Below are 19,763 nucleotides of genomic sequence, written 5' to 3'. Positions count from 1 at the left end.
TTTTTTAAGTAAGGCTCACCACTATTCTTAATTTAGGAACCATGACAGATTAGTCACTTTAATATGCAGTTGGCCACTACTACATGGGAACTTGTTGTTTTCCAGTCATTCCACTTCTTTTCCACTACCTGGGATGTAAAGAGAACAACTTCACTGGAAGGCATCTGGGCAAGTGTACTCCGTAACCTCACGGGGAAGTAAGATTACAGTTTGCATTAGGAAGAGGGATGTTTTAGATTCATGTAAAATGTAACTTGATAAAGTAGGCACATGCAGGATAAGGTAGTTGCTAAGCAGCACCTTAAGAATATCAAGGTACATGTTTAAGGATTTCTTCAGAAGAATGTGAATTTTCAAGTTCAGTGCACAAAGGATGTGTCATAAAACAGTTGTTTATCAGAACGAGTCCTCCTTGACATCAGTGTAAGGCATTAAAAATTCAAAAGAATCCATTACCTCCTTGATTCTGAATTAAAAACCTCATGCATTTTACTTTTTTTCTTCCCTAAATAACATTTCTGGCTAGTTTAAGCTGCATTTTGAAAGGCTCATAAACAGCTGAGGTCACAGACACATTGCTTCAGTAATGTTTAGCTAATGTGCTAGTTTAACACCCAGAGTTGTTTAATGCTGCTGCCTGTAAACTGGGAAGGAAGAGGGAGAATTTCTTTCAGTACCAGATTATTACTTTATATCTACAATAAGCAAATGTGTCCTTAGGCTTAATAAAATGTAACTTATTCTTTTATGCCATGGAGATGGATTGTCTTCAAATGAATGGTAACAGAACTATCCTACAAAGCATCTTTCTATAGGGTTTACAGAAGATTATTTACTTTGATTTTGGAGTGATTTTGAAGCAGGATCTGTTTATCAGCCATTCAGTGTTTCAAAAAATCTAAGGGACTTGGTATGCAATACAGCAAAGACTCCGAAGCTTTTAGGTGACCACATCATACTTACAGTACGTATGGCTGTTAAAAACATGTCCAGTAGTAGACAAATGCTTATGTTTATGACTTGAAAAACTCAGGACACCAGTTCAGGTGCACAACCCAGTATTTCTTTGTATTTTGAACCACGTCATTGGATGTAGCCACAGCTCTACTGTCAGGACAATGTAATCTCTTCGTGCTGTGATGTCTTCGAAGGTGTAGAAGAATGGATGGAGCTTTGTCTCCATATGTTTCTCACTGTATGTTATCTCTTGTCCCTTTTGGTTAAGTAGTTCCTATAAAGAAAAATGAACACTTTCACCCTATACTAACCATGAGATTGAACTGCTGGTCTTTCCTTTACAGACTGAGGACATTAAATGAGCTGCGTTTTCATTTTTGTTTTACCTTTTTAACTGCAAAAGAGTGTGATTTCAAAACAAGTCTGTAAACCTTTTGAACAATGCTTCAATGTGAAATTTGAAGTTTTCTTTCCACTTATCAGTCTACAGTTATATATCAGGAAAAAAAAAGAGTTTCTAAAAGTATTCTGGAATTGCTCAGCAAAGAGAGACTTCAGAAACAGATCTCAAAATAAGTTAGTACCTATGTTTATATATTAAAAAAAAAAAAGGGATTGGCACAAAGGAAAGATGAAGAAGATGAAGGTTTACACATGATTTTCCATAGTTAGCCAAGCTTACAATATATTCTTGAAATTCTGCCATGTACTTCTGGTTTAGACATCCAGAATATATTAAAAATTTAGATAAGACGGTGACAGATTAACTACAATTACCTGAGTCAATCATGGGTTAAAATTATGCAGGGCAACATAACCACACAGAGAATAAAATGTGAAAAGGCCCAAAGGCAGTTCTCTCACTGCTCTTTAACTACCTTGTTAAATGATTGTTGACAAATTATGAAAAAAAATTATTAAATTAGTCAAATTATTTTTAAAAAAGTGGGCTGCTTTCTCAGGTGGTCTATACTAGCATTACAGGGACATTTTTCCTAAGCAAAAGTAACATTTTTCCTATGATGGTGCCCAATAAATGTGGTTCCTGGATGAGGATATCCAAGTTCATTCTCTAAGATAAATACCCTATCCAAGAACTATTCAGTGTGGTTTCCCAAAATCTTTTTATCTAAGCTGGAATTTATATAACCTGAGCTCACTACGTCAGGTCAGTGTTGTATTCTGTATTACTTTCTCTCCACAGTGTGTTGCATTCAGATTTAGCAGGCAGTCCTCAATGACCATTAAGTGGAGCAACTAAACAAGCAACTAAAACTAGAACTAAGATGCAATTCCCTGTAATGGTGATGGTACAGTATAAGCATATGTGGCAGCACAGTACCAATATCAAGAGTGCTCAGTTCTGCATATCTGGTTGTCAAAAAAAGAGGCACTTGTACAACTCAATGGCATTTGTTAGTGTTATATACCAAATCTAGACATGCCTCCACCTATGCTATTAGTTATGGTCAGCTACAATGTTTCTCCACATGGTTTAATTATCTGATATCTATACAGTGTTAATCAGTTTTTCCACAGAAGTATTCACTTTATTTTGATGGACTATCCAACAAAGTATGTTTTCTTAGAAAACCTTTTCATTTTGTGGACTATCCATTCTCAGACAAACTGTTCATCCAGATCATCCACCAGGGTATATTTTTCTTCAGATGAGATTAACATTTTCTTGAGAACACTAATTAACCACTGGTGATTTGTTTATAGCCTTGAGGCCTCTAGTTTCATTCTTACACTTTCAAGGCTTCTGCTATTATCTTGCATTCATAATTTTGGGAACCCTTGGTAAAATCCTCAATTTGTCTTCAGAAGTCTTTAAGCTTTGCTTTCCTGGTTATGTAGCTAACGGTTTATTAGCACAATCCAGCCATGCATACCTCCTTGTTTTAGGTTCATTAAATGTTTAATTCCACAAAGCAACAACGAACTAAAAGACATATATAAGTCATAAGACACAAGACATAGACAGATTGAAGTAATGGTCTGGTATCGCTTGCTAACAGTATCTACTAGTTATGGCAACGTTGTTAGAACGTAATCAAATTTACTTTACAACAGGCACTGTGACTGTTACTGCACTTTCTAAAAGCTGCTATTCAACAGAGGGACAGTGTGTTCTTCCCAGTGTTTGAGGGTCTGAATCTTCTGTGACTTTTTCCAGCTTTTAACAAGCTTAATTTTATTAACTTGGCAAAGGTTGTTTTAACTTTTGCTATATGAGCAAGATCTTGGACTCAGTTGGAATGGCAGTTGAATTCAGCAGGATGTTATGTCCCTGTCGACTGAGGTGCATAGCGTGAGATGCTGTTACGCTCTAGCTGAGAATACCACTACATCAAAGAGCAAGATGGTTCTGGCCTGTATTATAGTCTGTCTCTTTGTACATGATATTTCTAAAACCAGCAATAGATTATAAACTCACACACTTACTGCTGAGCGTAAGAACATCTGAAGTTCCCATTGGTCTTAAGGGATACAAAGCACATTTCGTATCCGTTGGTAAAAGATATCTGTTTTTTCTATGAGCTCTTCAAATGCTGATGAGTGGAAAGATGAATTCCATCATTACTTGAGAACAATATTTTGAAGGTTACCTCCATACCTCCATACCAACAACAGTTGAGTATGCGTTTATTGGGTGGAAGAAATTTATTGGATCAACCTCCTATTTGAGCAGTGAAGAATAATTTCATTGCTTGGAAGACAGTGGACTGGTATTTTTCTTGCCCTTCATTCTGTCAAATGAATTGGGAGCAAAGAACGAAGAGCTCTCCAAAATTTTGTGTTGAGTCTCTTGTATCTTTATGGAGTCTTTAGTCTTTATCACACATAATTTTTTGATACTCCTCTTCCATGGTTGCTCACATCTAATTTTTACAGCCAGACTTTTGCTGGCAGAACTGTGAAATTGGCACAGTAGTTAATGTGCCACTTGTCACTCTCAAAGCACTGTTTATTTCACTGGATATCAGTTTTGTATGAAAGCTGCTATACAAAACAAGAGAACAAAACGCTTCATGGGAGACAGACAGACATACAAGAAGAAGTATTTATGCTGAAATTCTGGGGTATGTAGATTGCTGTTACCACGTCTACTGGTTAACTTCTGCTTGATATGTAGCCAGAATTTCGAGCTTTTTTTGGCATTCTCTGGAAACCACTCACAGTGGACTTAGTGCCTCTAGGTGTTACATTAACAAGTCTTATACTGTAGGAATTTACTATGAACAGGATATTCTCCTTTTCTTGGTTCTTCATATGGAGAAATGTGAAAACATTGGAGGGTGAGTTTTGTGGTGGTTTGGGTTTTTTTCCCAGTAAAGATAGATTTCATTCTCCAGTCACTGAAATAGAACTTTAACATACTTGAATTTGTCTTCAATGGACCTCAACTATAAATATGATTCACCTATACATATGAATTTTGAGGATGGGTGAAAATGACATTCTTTGTGTAGTTTTCGAAAAGTTGCTGTAGGAGTGTAGATCCTTGATGTCACCTTGAGGGAATTCATCAAAATGTGTTCTAATTTGGCTGGCCTGGTTGCCAAGGTAGACGTGTAGTTTTCAATCTTTGAACATTTTGTTGATCGAAGTAACAACAGAGTGTCAATTTATAACTTTTGACAGCTTCAGCAATGGCCCTTTCTATCAGGCAGTGTCATGTATAGAGGAGAGCAACAAACACAGCTGCTATCCTTAGTTTAATTTGATAAAACACTTTTACACAGGTGGTCAGTGCTAGAAACTGGTCACATTAACTGTGACCAGATTTAGACACTTGCATCTAAAGGTTTTTTATGAGTGTTGGCTCCTAAGTTGATGATATTAGTTTTATTTTCATACTTAACAGGGAAATTCTTTATGAAGTTCATTACAAGATTGCTATTTTGTGCCTACTGCACTGTAATCACATCCTAAAGTAAAATTGTGCCCTTCTGCAAGTCAGAAGGAGTTTCTCCACTTCTGTTTTATCACAGAATTTCCTAATGTTCTGTAATACACACACATGAAAAAACAACCAACCAAACAAACAAACAAAAAGGTTGCAAAAGATTATCCTTTTAAATTGTTTTAATTAACTCATAGATAGGGTAGATTTTGTGATGCTGATAATAAAACACATTTTCTCTTTGAGAGATTTTTGGATTTATTAGCATACTAGCCTTGCATTACAAAGAACCTGCTCAATCTCTAATTAATGCTTTTCCTCCAAAATATATTTTCTGGAAAATTGCTTTAAAGGTATTTATCCTAATTGCTTTTTAATTTTTTTTTCAGGGAGTGCTGGGACACCTGTTATCTTCAATGAAAATGGAGATGCTCCTGGACGCTATGATATTTTTCAGTATCAAATCACCAACAAGAGTACAGAATACAAAGTAATTGGTCAGTGGACAAACCAACTTCATCTAAATGTAAGTACTAGTTTGATTATGATGCTGACATTGGAGAATACTCATTTGAGTATTACATTATTTCAAAATGCTTAAAAAATATTATTTATTCTCTATCAGTTGGCAGAAGAAAGCTTTTCCATTCTCTTCTTGAGAAGACAGTAAAAGATAGCACAATAACCTGAACCAAATTCTTAATACTTTAAAGTAGGTTGGGCTGTGTATTTACCCGCTCCTTTAAATGATATTTTAGAATCATTATATATCTGGTATTGCTCAGACAGGTTATTAAGTTACGCAAGGAAATAGTAACTCATCGTTCAAAAGAGGGTGTAAGACAAAATGATGCGTACATATATATTGCCCAAATATTCAATATTCAAATAATATAAGGGGATGGAAATGTATTTAGTAAAAGAGAAGCTGGGACTCTCTAACCACTTCTGATTTAGTTGAAACACTGGGATGATGAACTACTGCAATAAAAATATTTCCTAAATATAAAGGGAGAATTTAGAGTTTTTCTATATAGTTAACTAGGATTAGTATAGTCCCTTATTACTTAATAGCAGAAGAAACAAAAGACACAACAACTTACCCATCCTTAGGAGGTGTTTCTAATTGCTGCCTTCATATGTTCTGCAAGTTTTGTGGTAGTTAAACCCCACCCGTGCATGGAATTATATTTGTTTTGAGAATTGCCATCCCAATAAGATTCAAAGAATATAATATGCAATATTTGTATGGCAGCTAAGCATCAAGTCACAGCTGTAACTTGAGAAGTTGTTGGGTCCAAGGCACTTCTTTCTGTCAGAAGGTGGCTGTATGTGAGGAGAGTTACAGTCATGAGAAAAGCAAAATGAAGTTAACCTGTTTCCTTGTTAGCTGTGCAATATTTACAGGGTTTACTTGTGGTATGTTAGCCATTTGGGTAGCTCTGCAAATGTGAAATAGCAAGTGTGGTTTTGCTAAGGGCTGATGAGAAGGGCAACAGTGTGAATTGATAACTAGATTCACCAAAGGGAGTTTATGCAGTGACTTTAATGAAACCACAAGAAGCAGGTTTCAAACATCTCTGGTTTTCCATGTGAGAGGTTCCTGAAGAAAAGTAACAAAGACAGTGTAGTAAATATTTACAAATGATTCTCCTGTTGAGACTACTTTGCAACAATTATCTGAGTGTTATGCACGGTAACACATATGATAGCTCCCCATTTTCAGCCACAGCTGTTAAACTGCTTTACCATATCTACAATTTAATATCTGTAACTACTTGGCAAGGACTCATTTATTTAATTCTTCTGCCCAGATGGAAAAAACCTTACCAACAGAAACTGTGTGTAGCAGATTGTGTGGCAGGATTATCTCCCTCCACCAACCTGGTATCTATCTGTTGAAAGGCATGAAAGGAAAAAAAATGGTTAAACTAGTTTAAAGATTAATACTAAATACTAATTTCTGGAAAACACTAGAGTTAGACCCTTTTCATAACTATTATGGCATACATTCCAGATCTTCATAATTGTTAGAGTTTTCTGAAAAGTTAGTGTTTATTAAATGAGCTGAAAAACTGATACACACATTTTGCACAAATGTTAGTACTAACATAGCAGTTACATAGTAGTAGCTAAAAGCTACCTTAAAATTTGCTTCAATTTTAATTCCATTCCAATCTGCCTTTTTCTATACCCCCCTAGACTGCTAAATTTTTCATTAAGCCTGTAGCTTTTCAGTCCCATTATTTCTGCCTGATGTCTGTGTACTCCAGGGAGTTCTCTGAAATATGATTAGATTGGCTGCTACTCAGACTACTGAAACCACAACATGCTAACCACATATTGACCACAAAGCTAACAGGAAAGGATTTCTCTAAGGACACGCCTTGTTAACTCTCATTAAGAATGGATGTGTTAGGATGTTCTTTGCCTCTCTTTTTTTGTCTCTTCTTTTCATCTCCATGAGCTCACGTGCTGGATATAACTGGTTGTCCAAATTCACGGGCGAGCTCTGTCTAGCATGTGGAGCTGTGGAGATGCAAACGGACTGGCACGCTGCTCTGCAGTGGGCGTTTCTGCTCCCAGCCTCATGCCATGGCCCCACTCTTGTCCCACTGCCCCCCGCTCTGCTGCATACCCCGTGCTCACACGGACCAGGGTGCGAGCAGGCACACGTCTCAGTCCTCCTGTGCACAGTGCAACTGGATTCATTCAGCAAGGAGACGTTTCTCTCCCTACCTTTCACTCCTGTTTCTCGACTTACTCATCTTTAAAGCCTGGAAGATATCTAAAGGGACGACTGGGCTTTATTTTTTAAAGTTTGTCAGGGCTTGAGATGCTGGATGCTGGTCTCCATTGATGCCTGCAGGCGCTGGTACAGTAACAATGAAGAAGGAAGTCGTAATACGGGTGGTACAGTTCATTTCCATCTGTTTCTGTATTCACTAAACTTACTTAGCATGTGTCGGTGGTAGTTACGCCGCATGATGATCTGTTGTGGCAAAGCTGTTGCCTCCTCTCACTAGACAAAATGTACTAAACCCAAGTAATCTTTGTGAATGATTGTCAATACTCCAAATCATTATATTGCAAATTAGGTAGTGCCTTTGATTGCCAATGAATCAGAGGGAACACAGTGGATGTTTTCATTGGTTTCAGTGAAAACATCTATATTTATTGAAGGCAAAGCAGTATTAAGATGGTAGAGCACTTTTTACCCTGCTGTTCTATAAAGGAGATGCTTTTAAAATATAATGATTTTCCTACCGTATCCTTCTTTATCCTGCAGTTTCCTCTTAATGAAGACACATGTAACTATGATTTTTAATGACTCTCTGTCAGCTAGATATCCTTTATACATACTTCTACTCCTGTTTTTACAGATATTTCTTCCTCAAATTGCATGGTAACATGTTGTAGCTATGATGTATTTATGACTGTTTGTCTATACAGCTGGTATTGTGCGTCAGAAAATTTATAGCTTTTATTCATCTATTTGTTTTCTATGACAGAAAAATAAATGATGAAAGTATCAGGTTTGTAGTACAGTTCAACCTTTGGAACAATTAATGTAACTAAGATTAGAACATGTCTTGCATCTAAATAACTGAATCAAAAGGTTGCCTTTTTTCTTTCTGATTCCCCCCCTCCCCCCCTTCCTTTTTGTTTTCCTTTTCCTTAGGATGCTCTTTGATTATTTTCTCTGTCAGGTTTTGCCTGCGGGTCTCTGTTGTGTGGGCTATGGCTCCTCACCCAGTGGCCAGCCCTGGTCCCGTCTCTGACCCCGACCCTCAGGATTCAGGATTCCTCTGCTGGTGTTTCTGGTTCCTCAAAGTTTTCACTGACTCTGCAGGGTCCTTGTGGTCAAGCTTCAGACTTGTTCCTTTCCTGGCGCAGTGCTGGCTTTCCCTTTTCGCAGAAACTGCTGACTCTGGCTAGATAAAGACTCTGTATCATGCTCCCTAAGGGGCTTTTTGTCAGCAGGCTTCACCAGCTGCAGAAACCCTTCTAGCTGCAGTGCTGGTTTCTCCCTGTAGTCCTCAGTAACATTAATGCTCTCCTTTAGGCAGACTGACCTTTCAGATTTCCTCTGAGGCAGCTATAGCTTCCAGATACAGGAACTTCATGGTTACTGATCAGTACTACTCTTGCAATTCTTACAAAACAAACACATGCATGACAATGCTGAGAGATACAGTATAGAAGTTAAATTAAAAAAAATCATGATCTTAAAAATTTAAACTCTTGTGTGATTCTTGAATTTGAATAAGGTATCTCAGTCTTTGACAGATGCAAGGAAACTCTGAAAGCAGATATTTAGAAACATCAAACTATAATCTCAAAGAATCTGATTGTCTTTTATACAATTATCACTTTACATGATTCTGACAATGTAAATTTACACTCCTTTTAAAGTCCTTTTACTCTCTAAGGTTGCCTGACTTTAAACGATCTTAATGTACTGGAAATAACTAGACCCTAAAAATTTTTAGTATCACTTTGAAGGAACAAATGATTGCCTTAGAACTTCTGATCATTGACTACACATTAACTGTCAGGGTTTTCTGTTGTTTGCTTTCCTCATTTTCTTTATCAGTAAGAGAAGATAACTTATTTTTCAGGAAACTCTGATAGTTAAAATCCTTTCTTCCAAAAATATTCTGGTTTTCATAATGAATAAAAATCCAGGAAAAGGTAGCTGTTTCTGCGAAAGTTATGTTTTATTCATATTGCAACAGTATTTTGCATACCAGGTCACATGTAAAAGTTCCCTACAAATGTGTGGGTTTAGCAAATTTGAGCTCTCAACCATGTAATCTCTGTAGGAGGAAAGTTGTTAAAAACAAGCTTGCTTTTCCTGGCACTTATGATTTGAAATCAACTTCCTTTTATGATTAATAATGAATTCCCTCTTAGAAACTGTGTTCTGTGTTGCACGTGTTGTAATAAGGGCTAGATCGAGACGTTGACTAATGGCTTTTGTCAGTGGCAGCAAATGGAAGTAGTCCCAGTCCTAAAGTTTTAATAACAAGTTTCTCAGTTTCCTTTCCTTAGGAACCCATTCAATTTGTTCAGGTTCATTTCTGAGGGACTTTTTTCCTCTCTTTAAAAATGTTCTATTTTGAAACCTAGATGCCAGTTGGAAAAAGAAAAGTTGAAATGTTTAAGAATTTTAAATCTACTATTTTGACTTAAAAAAAATCCTTTTAAATATGGTGTAAAGCATTCTCAGTTTTCATTTCAAGCTTATACATTGTTTTGGTCTACCAAAATCTGTGTTTAAAGATCCTAATCTGAAAAAATATGTAGATCCAAATCCATATTCTTCCAAGTTAGTAATTTTGATTGATGAGACTTCAGGCAGACACAATATTTGTGCTTTCAGAATCAGGTATTTAGCTGATGCAGTTAAAAATCTTGAGTGGATATCCATTTATATGATATTATGCCTTAAGAAAAAAGCAAAACATATCAAAACACTGTACGGTTTAAAGTGAAAACAGTGAAATTTTTAAGACAGAATTCACTTGTGTTTGTTTTGGTTTTTTTTCACCAGAGCACAAGACTTCTGTTGAAAGGCAAGAGAAATTTTACAATAACAGATTTTTAACATTCTCTTAGAAATAATAGGATGCATAAGCTTTCGGATTTACAGAGTGTATGCACTGAGGATTTAAATGACTCAGGGGCATCCATTTTTCTGTAATGGTCTTGATTTATGACTAAGAAAACCATAAATTAAAATTACACTGATGTGATGAACTATCAGAGAGACAGTTGTAATCATCATCAGCCTTAAGCACAGTGTTTGGTGAACTAGTAAAAATTGGGAACCCCACATCGACAATAAGCTTCCCTTCAGGCAGCCATATCACAAAAAGATTTGAATCAGTATTTGATTTCTCTTCTTTTCTAGGTCTCTTGTAAATTATGTATCTAATCCTGAAGGAAACTATCAACACTGACATTAGTCAATTCTTTTTGGAAGTAACAGATTCAAAATGCATTAGTTCCCTTTCTTGTGACATAGTAAAAGAAAATGATTCAAGAAGCTTCTGATGTTTTCTCTAACTGCAGCAAATAAGTTTCAAGCTTTGCTGTAGGCCACTGTATGTCATTAAAGAAGCCAGAGAGCCTCCTTTTTCCTCTGGTAGCTATTATATAATTGATAGATGTTTTCAAATTGCTGAACCTAAGCCCTGTGTTTAACAAAAGAACACACTACAGTGAAATACACAACGGGAGCACTTAATGCTGTATATGATTACTTCTATAAACAAAATATGACAATCATACTGCCTGCAGGGTGTTCTTCTGCCCATATGTAATAGGGCAGTAGAGTTCAAACTTACACTCCATCCATGTTATCTGCCTGAAAATTGTTGATGCTGGGTTAAAAATAAAACTCAATGAGACAAGCAAAAATGTTTTAGGTTCTTCTATTCTTCTTCTCAAAATTATACTGCTCTCTTCCTTTATACTACTCAGGACTGAAAGTAGAAAGAGATTATTATGGTTTTTAGAAGACTACTTAGGTTTTACAAAGCTAGTCCTGATCTTAGCACTGGTCAATAAGCATGACTCAGGATCTATTCTTCTTTATCATCAGAGTCTGAGGTCAATATGAGACTTGTAGTCACTAAGGACCAATGCTAGACTGAAGAGGTAAGTCAACAGTGGGCTACAGTGGATGCAAATTGTAGACAAGTCCACAAAATACATGAAATGTGGAATAAAATTGGGATTTTATGATTTTGAAAGGTTACAGATTGTATTACTTGCGAAAAAAATTACTTTGGGTTGGGGGGGAAATAAGCTGAGTATCGATGTTGAAAAATCATTAGATGATTTTGAGATGTTCCTGTAGTAGAACAGACACTGTTTCAGACATGACTGAAAATCAAAACAGAACTTGGATTCAAGAGCCAATGACCTTAGAAGAACCCAAGAAGAATGAGAACTTGTCTTCCTTCTGAAGCTTTTTACTTAGTTGTTCCTAGTAGTCTTTTTTTTTTCCCCTCAATGAAACAGACATCTTGACTGATTCTCTAGAGAAAAAAAGAAAATGGAAAAATAGAGCTGCTAAGAAAATATCCTGAACTTGAATAACCATTTGTTCTTCATTAGAATGATACCAGATTGCCAATGAAACATCCTCTGCTTGAGAGTTAAGATGAATAGGGATTTTTTCCCACCTTGTCAGGGTGAGTGAAAGTCAGGTTTCTTAAATGAAGCATGAGGTTGCAGTTACATGCTTGGCTGTGAATTTGTCACAGGATTCTTGAGTGTATGGTAGATACAGTTTTTAATGATCGTCCTTTGTAAGAAGTGTTATGATTAGAATGAACTGTTCTTTAAATAGCCATAACCAACAGGACCATGGAGTATTCTTGTTTTTTCAAAAAAACAGAAAGGAGGCCTTGCCATACATGACAAATGAAATAAATCACTTGTGTTCTAAAATAGTCTTTTCTCCTTCACAATAAAAACAAGTGTGCAGTGATAGAACAATGAAAAATCAGGAGCCCAATTTATATGTATTCCTGCGGAGTTCTGCATTCATATATGGGACTTCAGAGCAAGGTTAGCTGCTCCCCTAGTAACGGCTAATGTGGTGACTTTTAGCATAGACAAATAGCTACTGGGCATAGAAGGTAGTTTGGATTATGCGTAGCTGGCAGCAAGTCTGCAGTGAATTGCTTTGTGAGGTACCAGTGTGAAACATGGAGTATCAGCATGTTTATTCCCCAGTCACTTCCATCTTTCTCCTCTCCCCCACAGAAATTTATATATGTATTATAATTTGAAGAATGAGCTGCCCTTTAAACCTAGAAGCAAAATGTTCATGCTTAAAAGCAAAAATGGTAGATTAAATGACTTTAATTATTGTTCATTTGTGTTACATAATGGAAGTCTACTACTAAATTAAAAATCATTAAATGGAAAAGGAAAGAGACATTCAGTGGTTATGATATGATGAAAGAGAATAACCAGCAGTTAGCAGAACATTAAGCAAACATTTCTGTTTGCTTTGCTGCAATTTCTCTTCATCTTGCAGTAGTATTAATTTCATTTCTTTAGAATAGTCATCTAATATTTATCCAGGACTTTTCATCCTGATAAATCCCCAAACACTTTTTTTAAAAACTATTTAAAGACAGGGAGTGAATTATTTTCCGCATTTCCAAAATGGTATCACTGGTTTTGGTGGTGATATTGTGATAGTACAGCTTAAGGCAGGGAATTAAGAATGTGTAGCTAACCTCATTGTAACTTCAGCTCGCAGTAAACACATTTAGAGTTGAGTGGGACAATAGGATGTGCCAGGAATGACTGCATCAAATAGGGAGGATTGCAGTTATGTTTCCAGTAACTCCATGAATTGAAGCAAACCCTCCTTTATGGAAAGCATAGGCATAAAGCTAACCAATGGCTTTGGAATGGTTAACCGAGATTTGCATCACCAGAGGCCTTTGCAGCAAGGAACTCCTAGACTTGTGATGTAATCCATCTGCTCCCTTCCCCAGTGCTATGATGTCTTAGCAGAATTGTGACTTCACTTCGAAAAGTAGAGTAGCTGGAGAGAGTCCAGCTGCAAGCAATGGTAATGATCAGCCATCTACAAGTATGCCTGTAGGGAAAGGTTGAGCAAACTAGGATTGTTTAGTCTGGAGAAGACTGAACTGAGGGGAGTTATGTTAATCTCTTTCAATACAGAAAAGATTATTCAGGTAAAGAACGAACTGTTAGTCACAGTTAATTTGCTATTAGGAGAAGTAGTGGATTTGAATTACAGTAAGAGACATTTAATGCAGACATGCTGGAAGATTCTAATGATGAGGATAATTAAGCACGGGGCTGCATTGCCTGGGAGGCTGGGCAATCTCCAGTGCTATGGGCTAGTTGGAGCAGGTGAGCTGTACAGACTGATTTTGCATAGCTGATTCAGAGGTGGGGCCAGAGGAGTACTCCTGAGATCTCCTTCAGCCATCATTTCTTAAGTTTTCTGGCTTTTGTTTGTTTGTTTTGTTTGATTTGCTAGTAATCCCCTCAAAGGTAGATTTCCTGTATGCCTTGAGCAAATGCTGGGAGGGATACAAGCAACTGGACTCCTACACTCTAAGTTTCCTGAGTGAATGCAAGACTGTGTATGTCTTTAGCAAGAGCTCTAGAAGAATGCCATGACAGATTTATTAGTTTATAAACTTGGTTATTTATTTAGGATCTTCTTTTGCTTCAGGTTGTGCATCTAATTAGTAGGTAGGGACAGCTTTTCTATGAATCCTCGGAGAGCTTTCCATTCACATATAGGACTTCAGACTGGACTTTTTTTTACATGAGAGCTGCTTAATACTTCCCAAACTGATTTATGTTCTTTTATGTCTACATGGAAAACAGTTTACTACTGTGACAGTGGTGATTTCTTTTACTTAGACCTTCTTTCCCTACCATTTCTCAGAGAAGCATTTTCCCTGTAACCAAAAGCAATACAGCAGCTCTTCCCATAACAATATTTAAAATTAATTAGCCAAGAAGTAGGGAAAATATGATCATCAGCATTTCTTATTTACTTTATTCTTATAAATATAAAAAAATTAGTTTCTTAAATAGGTATTCTGTAAAACCACAAAAGGTAGTCTAAAGAATTTAGCTGTCATGAGAATACATTGAAATTTTTCTATTTATCTGGCCTAGTTATGATCTTAGCTTTTTATTTGTGCTCAAAATATTTAGTACCTGAAATCTACCCCAGCACTGTAGAAGACAGCTAAAAGGATCTCAAGAGACTATCTAGCCCTTGCATAAAGTTAACATCTTCTACACTTATGTTACTCCAAGGATGAAGACTTTACAGCCTCTGAAGTCATTCTCTTCCATTTTTTAACTACCCTTATCACTCTGAAGTGTCTTATAAATACCTGACTTTACGCCTCATTGCTATAATTTAAGCCCATTACTTCTTATTTTATTCAGTATACATCAAGTACATCCTCATCCTTTTCATGTATTCAAAGACTATTGTTTTACCCCCTATGCTGTGTTATTTCTTCAGGCTATACAACCTGAATTTATTCAATTTAATCACATAGATCATGTTTTCTAGACACACTTCTGATCTTTGCTGATTTCCTCTGGACTCCCCATTTGATTCTCCTTCAAACTGAAACCCAATGATCCAGCCCTCACAGAGTGCTCTGACTGAAGTCTCACTAGTGCAGAGTACAGGAGAAACATCATTTCACCTATTCATGAGTGCAGAGTAGAGGGCAAAGATTATTTTATCTGTCTGCGTTTCTCAGGATGGCATTTGCCCCTTTTGCAACAGTATGACATTGGTTCAACATATTATAATCCACTAGAGCCCTGAGATCTCTTTTTTCTGAAGATCTGCTCTCTCTCTGTCCTTCCTGACCCATAATGTGCTACCTCTTAGTTGTCCCTGTTAAACTGCACACTCCTTTTTTTCAGACTCTCTGCAGTATCATCTGGAATAAGTGTCCTGACCTTCATCATAGCTTCAACTTCTTCCAGTGTTATTGCCCAAATTTGATCACCATATACTCTATTTTGTCATCCAAACTGCATTGAGTGGTTATTACAAGTATTGAATAATAGTAGACTAAGGATAGACCTTTCCAGGCCCCACCCTGTACCATCCCTTCCATTCTGACAGTGAATCAATGGCAAATGTTATCTTCCCACAGCTTTCTGATATAGTTTGCACCTAGCCCTTAGGGCCTAGATCTGTTTCAATAGGCTGCTTATGACTGAGAGTGTAATTCGAGATGGTGTCAAAAACCTTTCTAATGTTAAGATAAATGACACCTAGCTGCTTGCCTCTCATCCACGATGCCTGTTACCCTCTCACTGAAGGAAATGTGACAGCTCATTGTTGACAGATCCCTTTTGGCTGTTATTTGTCTTGTTTGTTTTCTCTGTGTTTTTGAAATGTATTTGTTTATTTCTTTCAGGATTTTTCTGGGAATTCAAGTTAAACTGAATGATTGATAATTCCCTGGCTGCTTCTTTTCCCTGCTTTTCCGAGCATAAGCACTAGGTTTCCCATTTGCAAGTTCTCCATACTTCCCCATAAAGTCTCAAGAGCTTTCTATTTCCTCAGTCAGTTCTTTAAGTATTGTAGAATAAATCTCAATATGTTCAGTCCATATGAAAACCCCTGACTTCCTGAAGTACTCTCATTTTGAACGTGTTCATTTTCCTTTCCTTAGTAACAAGGATTTTTCTTTTCCTTTTTTTTCTGACTAAATGTGTTGTGTGGTATTTTCTTTAGCTTAAACTTCTTCGACATGCTTGTTTTGTGCCTGCCAGATCACGAAGTCTCTCCACAGAATTTTCAATTTGATTATTGACTCTTCATTCTAAGCAGCAGCATAGACTTGGCAGGGAGAGCTCTTCCCCTGCTGCTAAAAATCTCAGTATAAAACATGGTCTGTTTTCTGCCAGTTCTGAACTAGTTCAGACTTTCAGACTTTTTATATGTGATTTTGTTACCTGGCTGGAACTGCGTTTAAAGGGCCAGTGTGGTTTTCTTTTGTTTATGCAGTGCTGAAAGTTCAAAATTATTGTCGTGGAAAGATCTGACTGTTCACTAAGAGGAGCTGGCAAAGAAGATATGAGCTATTATAGTGGAAAACCACCTTAAAATGATGTCAAAATGTATGTCTCAGTGTTTAGGATTTTGCAGTGCTTCAAGGTAGAATGTACTACACATATTAACGGCTTTTTTTCCCTAAAAACAGGTTGGACGAATATGTCAGGAATGGTTTAGGTTTAGTGCCTCTTTTCTTGAGACAGGGAAGACTCGATCCCTACATTTCATCTGAGCTTGTCTGTTCCTCTGTCACAGTCAATTAAGGTACAAGGTTGCTGAGGTGAGGGCAACTTTGCTCAAAATTTCAAGTGCTTCACTTTGCTGAAACACTGTTTAGCAACTGAGAAGCACAGGATCACAGGATATTCCAGCTCTGTTTTCTGTTATTCTTTGAGAGGTCAGTGATGAAGTTATTGCCTTTGTGCTTTCTGTCTTGCTGCCTCTTATGCTTGGATGGAAAGCTCAGGAAATAGATGCAAAATTGCCCTGCTCTCTTCTTTCAGTTCCCTCATTAAAAATCTTTTTGCTACAATTTCCTCAAAAAGCATCAGTTTGGAGGTATGCTATGGCTGCTGACTATCATGCTGATCAGTGTTGCCTTACTGTTCTTAGGATGTCCTTTTCTGTATTCTGCTGATACTCTGCTTTTCTTTATCTTATGGTTTGACTGTGAATTCTTTAGGATTGAGACTATCATTTTTTCTTGCGGATTTGTATAGCCCTTAGTGCAATTGAGGTCTTGGTCTGTGAGTATTGTGGGAATAAAAAGAATATATTATTTGTGTGTTGGTATTATTTTGTAGGAAAGGTTGTGCAGGTCGAAATTTAGAGGCATTCATTCTTCAGTTTCATATGCACAGCATCTTTTGCACTGATCAAGAAATAGGAAATAGATTAAACCATTTAAAAATAATGGGGCAGGATTAAAACTAAAAAAACCCCATCAACATCTTTTTTCATACTGAACTGAGTCTTTTTATGATTGGCTAATTTCTAGTTTTAAAATAATGAAATATTAAAGATCACAAAAAAGGTGACAGGTCACCTCCTTATGTGTGTGGGTCATGACCTTGTTAGCCTAACTCTACTGAAGTTACTGGACTAATCTAAATCTGCTGAAGGTCGAGCCCAGTACATTTTTTTGCAGGCCATCATGAAGGTGTTTGGAGACAGAAGCTTCTTGTTTAGATAAAGAAATTCACCTTTAAACCAACAGAACTATTAAAAGCATGTAACGGTGACTACTTTTTCATTAAACAATGGGATTTAATAAATGAATTAGTCTTAAAATTAAAGAAAAAATCTATATAAAATTCCTTTAAAGTCAAATGGCAGCTGTGCTTAATCTCTTGTGTTCCTTCTGTTTACTCTGAGCTCTGAAGTGGGGGAGAATCTGAGCACTACTGGGATGAAAGGCATCTGACACAGATTGGAGGGAAATATAGTAGCTATGGAGCACCGGGCTTGGGACAGGTCAACTTGAAATTTAACTTAGGTAACTGTAAATAAAACCAAGAGATTTGGGAGGGAGCATGTTTGTTATGAGCATTAAAAGCTTCATCAAGAAATGCAACTAGTCCATTAAATTTGTGATTGCATGGACCTTGGACAGAACTGAGAAGATTCCCCAGGCACAAGGAAAGTGACGTTAAAAAACTCTTTGCCAGAACGAGGCTCCTTTTCTTTTCTCAAAGCACTAAATTTTTTGAAGTATGCTTGCAGGTTATTTCTGCAAGATCAACTGCAGGAAGAAAAATGTACTTCCAAGCCTTATGGTTCAAATGGCCTTAGTACTAGGGCTGGTCAAAACCTATCACTTGACAAAAAAGGGTGATGGTGGAAGGTTTCCTCTCAAAACAGCATTTTCTTAAAGAAAAATCTAAATCTGACAAGTTTTTTTTTAATTTGAGTTTTTTTGAACATGCTTAATTATAAGCAAAGTTATGGCACAGTCTGCTTTTGGTGGCATATAATGACTTCAATCCCTGTGTGTACATCGTAAGTTATATATAAATGCTCGTTAAAATCTCTCCAAGTGCATGTCAGGTACAGGTAAAGGCAGTGAGAACCTCTAGGTAAGGATATGAGATACAGATTGTCTATGTGAAAATGGTCTACATAAAGAATAACTTTGGAAACCTGATTTACAGTCTGATCCATTTATAGTAATTATATATTTTCAAAATATAGACAATAGACCATGCAAAGCACTTCCAAAAAAACTGAAGTCTGCTGATGTCATCTTGAATAAGATATTTCTGTGTCATAAACCTATTAAGGAAATAATTGTGGTGAGGGTTTTTTGTTTGTTTGGATTTTTTTGTTTTGTTTAGTTTTTTTGGTCTCATTTGTAAATAAAGAGACTATCTCCAGAAACAGGTGCTTAAAAATTATTGCGATTCATGTTTCCAAGAAAGAAAAAAAAAAATCTTGCTTATATTGAATAGAAATGCTTACTAGATTGCTGTAAAATTCCATCTGATAGTTACACAGTGCAGTAAAGGTAGCTGTTCACTTGATGACCTGCTAATCACTGCACTTTGTGCTAGTCTACTCCCCAAGGCATCTGAGAACAAAATGTTGTTTTCCAGGTATTTCATGCACATTAATAAGTTTGTTGTTTGGCAAATTGAAGAAGGGAATATACTGCAGCTCCTCCTACCCTTGCACCAAGACTCTGTTAGGGTAAGCACTTCTGTAGCTCATCAATACCAACAAAACCACAGGTAGAGAAAAGTAAAAATAAAAGTAAAGCAAAGTAAAATAAACAGATCCCAAACTATTCAAAGGCTAGCATTTTAAGAATGGGGCTTAAAGTCTGTATAGCGCTAATAAACACTCTCTGTAGATTATGATACACTGGTATGATTATTCCCTGTTTAAGGTTTCCACAGTATGCTCCTCTATGTAAGTATTCAGCAGTCATGAATTATATGACTTAGTGAGTCATGACGTATGACTATATGACTTAATTATATAACTAGTGAGGTTGGTTTCTTTGAGGTAAAATTACAGTCTCAGTGTACTAAATAGATAACATACTTCCTTTGATAAAGCAAGGCTAGTATTTAGCCTTTTCTGTTTATGAGCATAAGAATCTTTACATTTGTTTACACCGTTCTTTTCTGTTTGTATGTTTTACCTCAGATCATCCTTCCTTTTAATTATTTTGCCCTAGCTGAGAATGACTTGTTAATATTGCCAGAACATTAAAAATACATTCTCTTAGCTTTAGTAATTCTAGAGATTGGTGATATTGTAGTTCTGGGAAACTGGAGATAA

The 19,763-nt window shown here is 36.6% G+C and overlaps 1 protein-coding gene across 1 annotated transcript in view; it reads left to right on the top strand.

Moving 5' to 3' along the window:
* The window catches only part of GRM8 (glutamate metabotropic receptor 8), a 353,252-nt gene that overhangs the window by 276,836 nt on the left and 56,653 nt on the right, over nucleotides 1–19,763 (top strand). The window contains exon 7 of the mRNA XM_050893816.1: nucleotides 5,257–5,393. Coding sequence (XP_050749773.1) covers nucleotides 5,257–5,393 — 137 coding nt within the window. The remainder of the gene's footprint in view (nucleotides 1–5,256; nucleotides 5,394–19,763) is intronic.

The sequence above is a fragment of the Gymnogyps californianus genome, chromosome 1 (genome assembly GCF_018139145.2).
Source record: "Gymnogyps californianus isolate 813 chromosome 1, ASM1813914v2, whole genome shotgun sequence".
Taxonomy (NCBI): Eukaryota; Metazoa; Chordata; class Aves; order Accipitriformes; family Cathartidae; genus Gymnogyps; species Gymnogyps californianus.
Note: the sequence above shows the minus strand (reverse complement) of the source record. Positions and strands in the feature narration are given on the sequence as shown.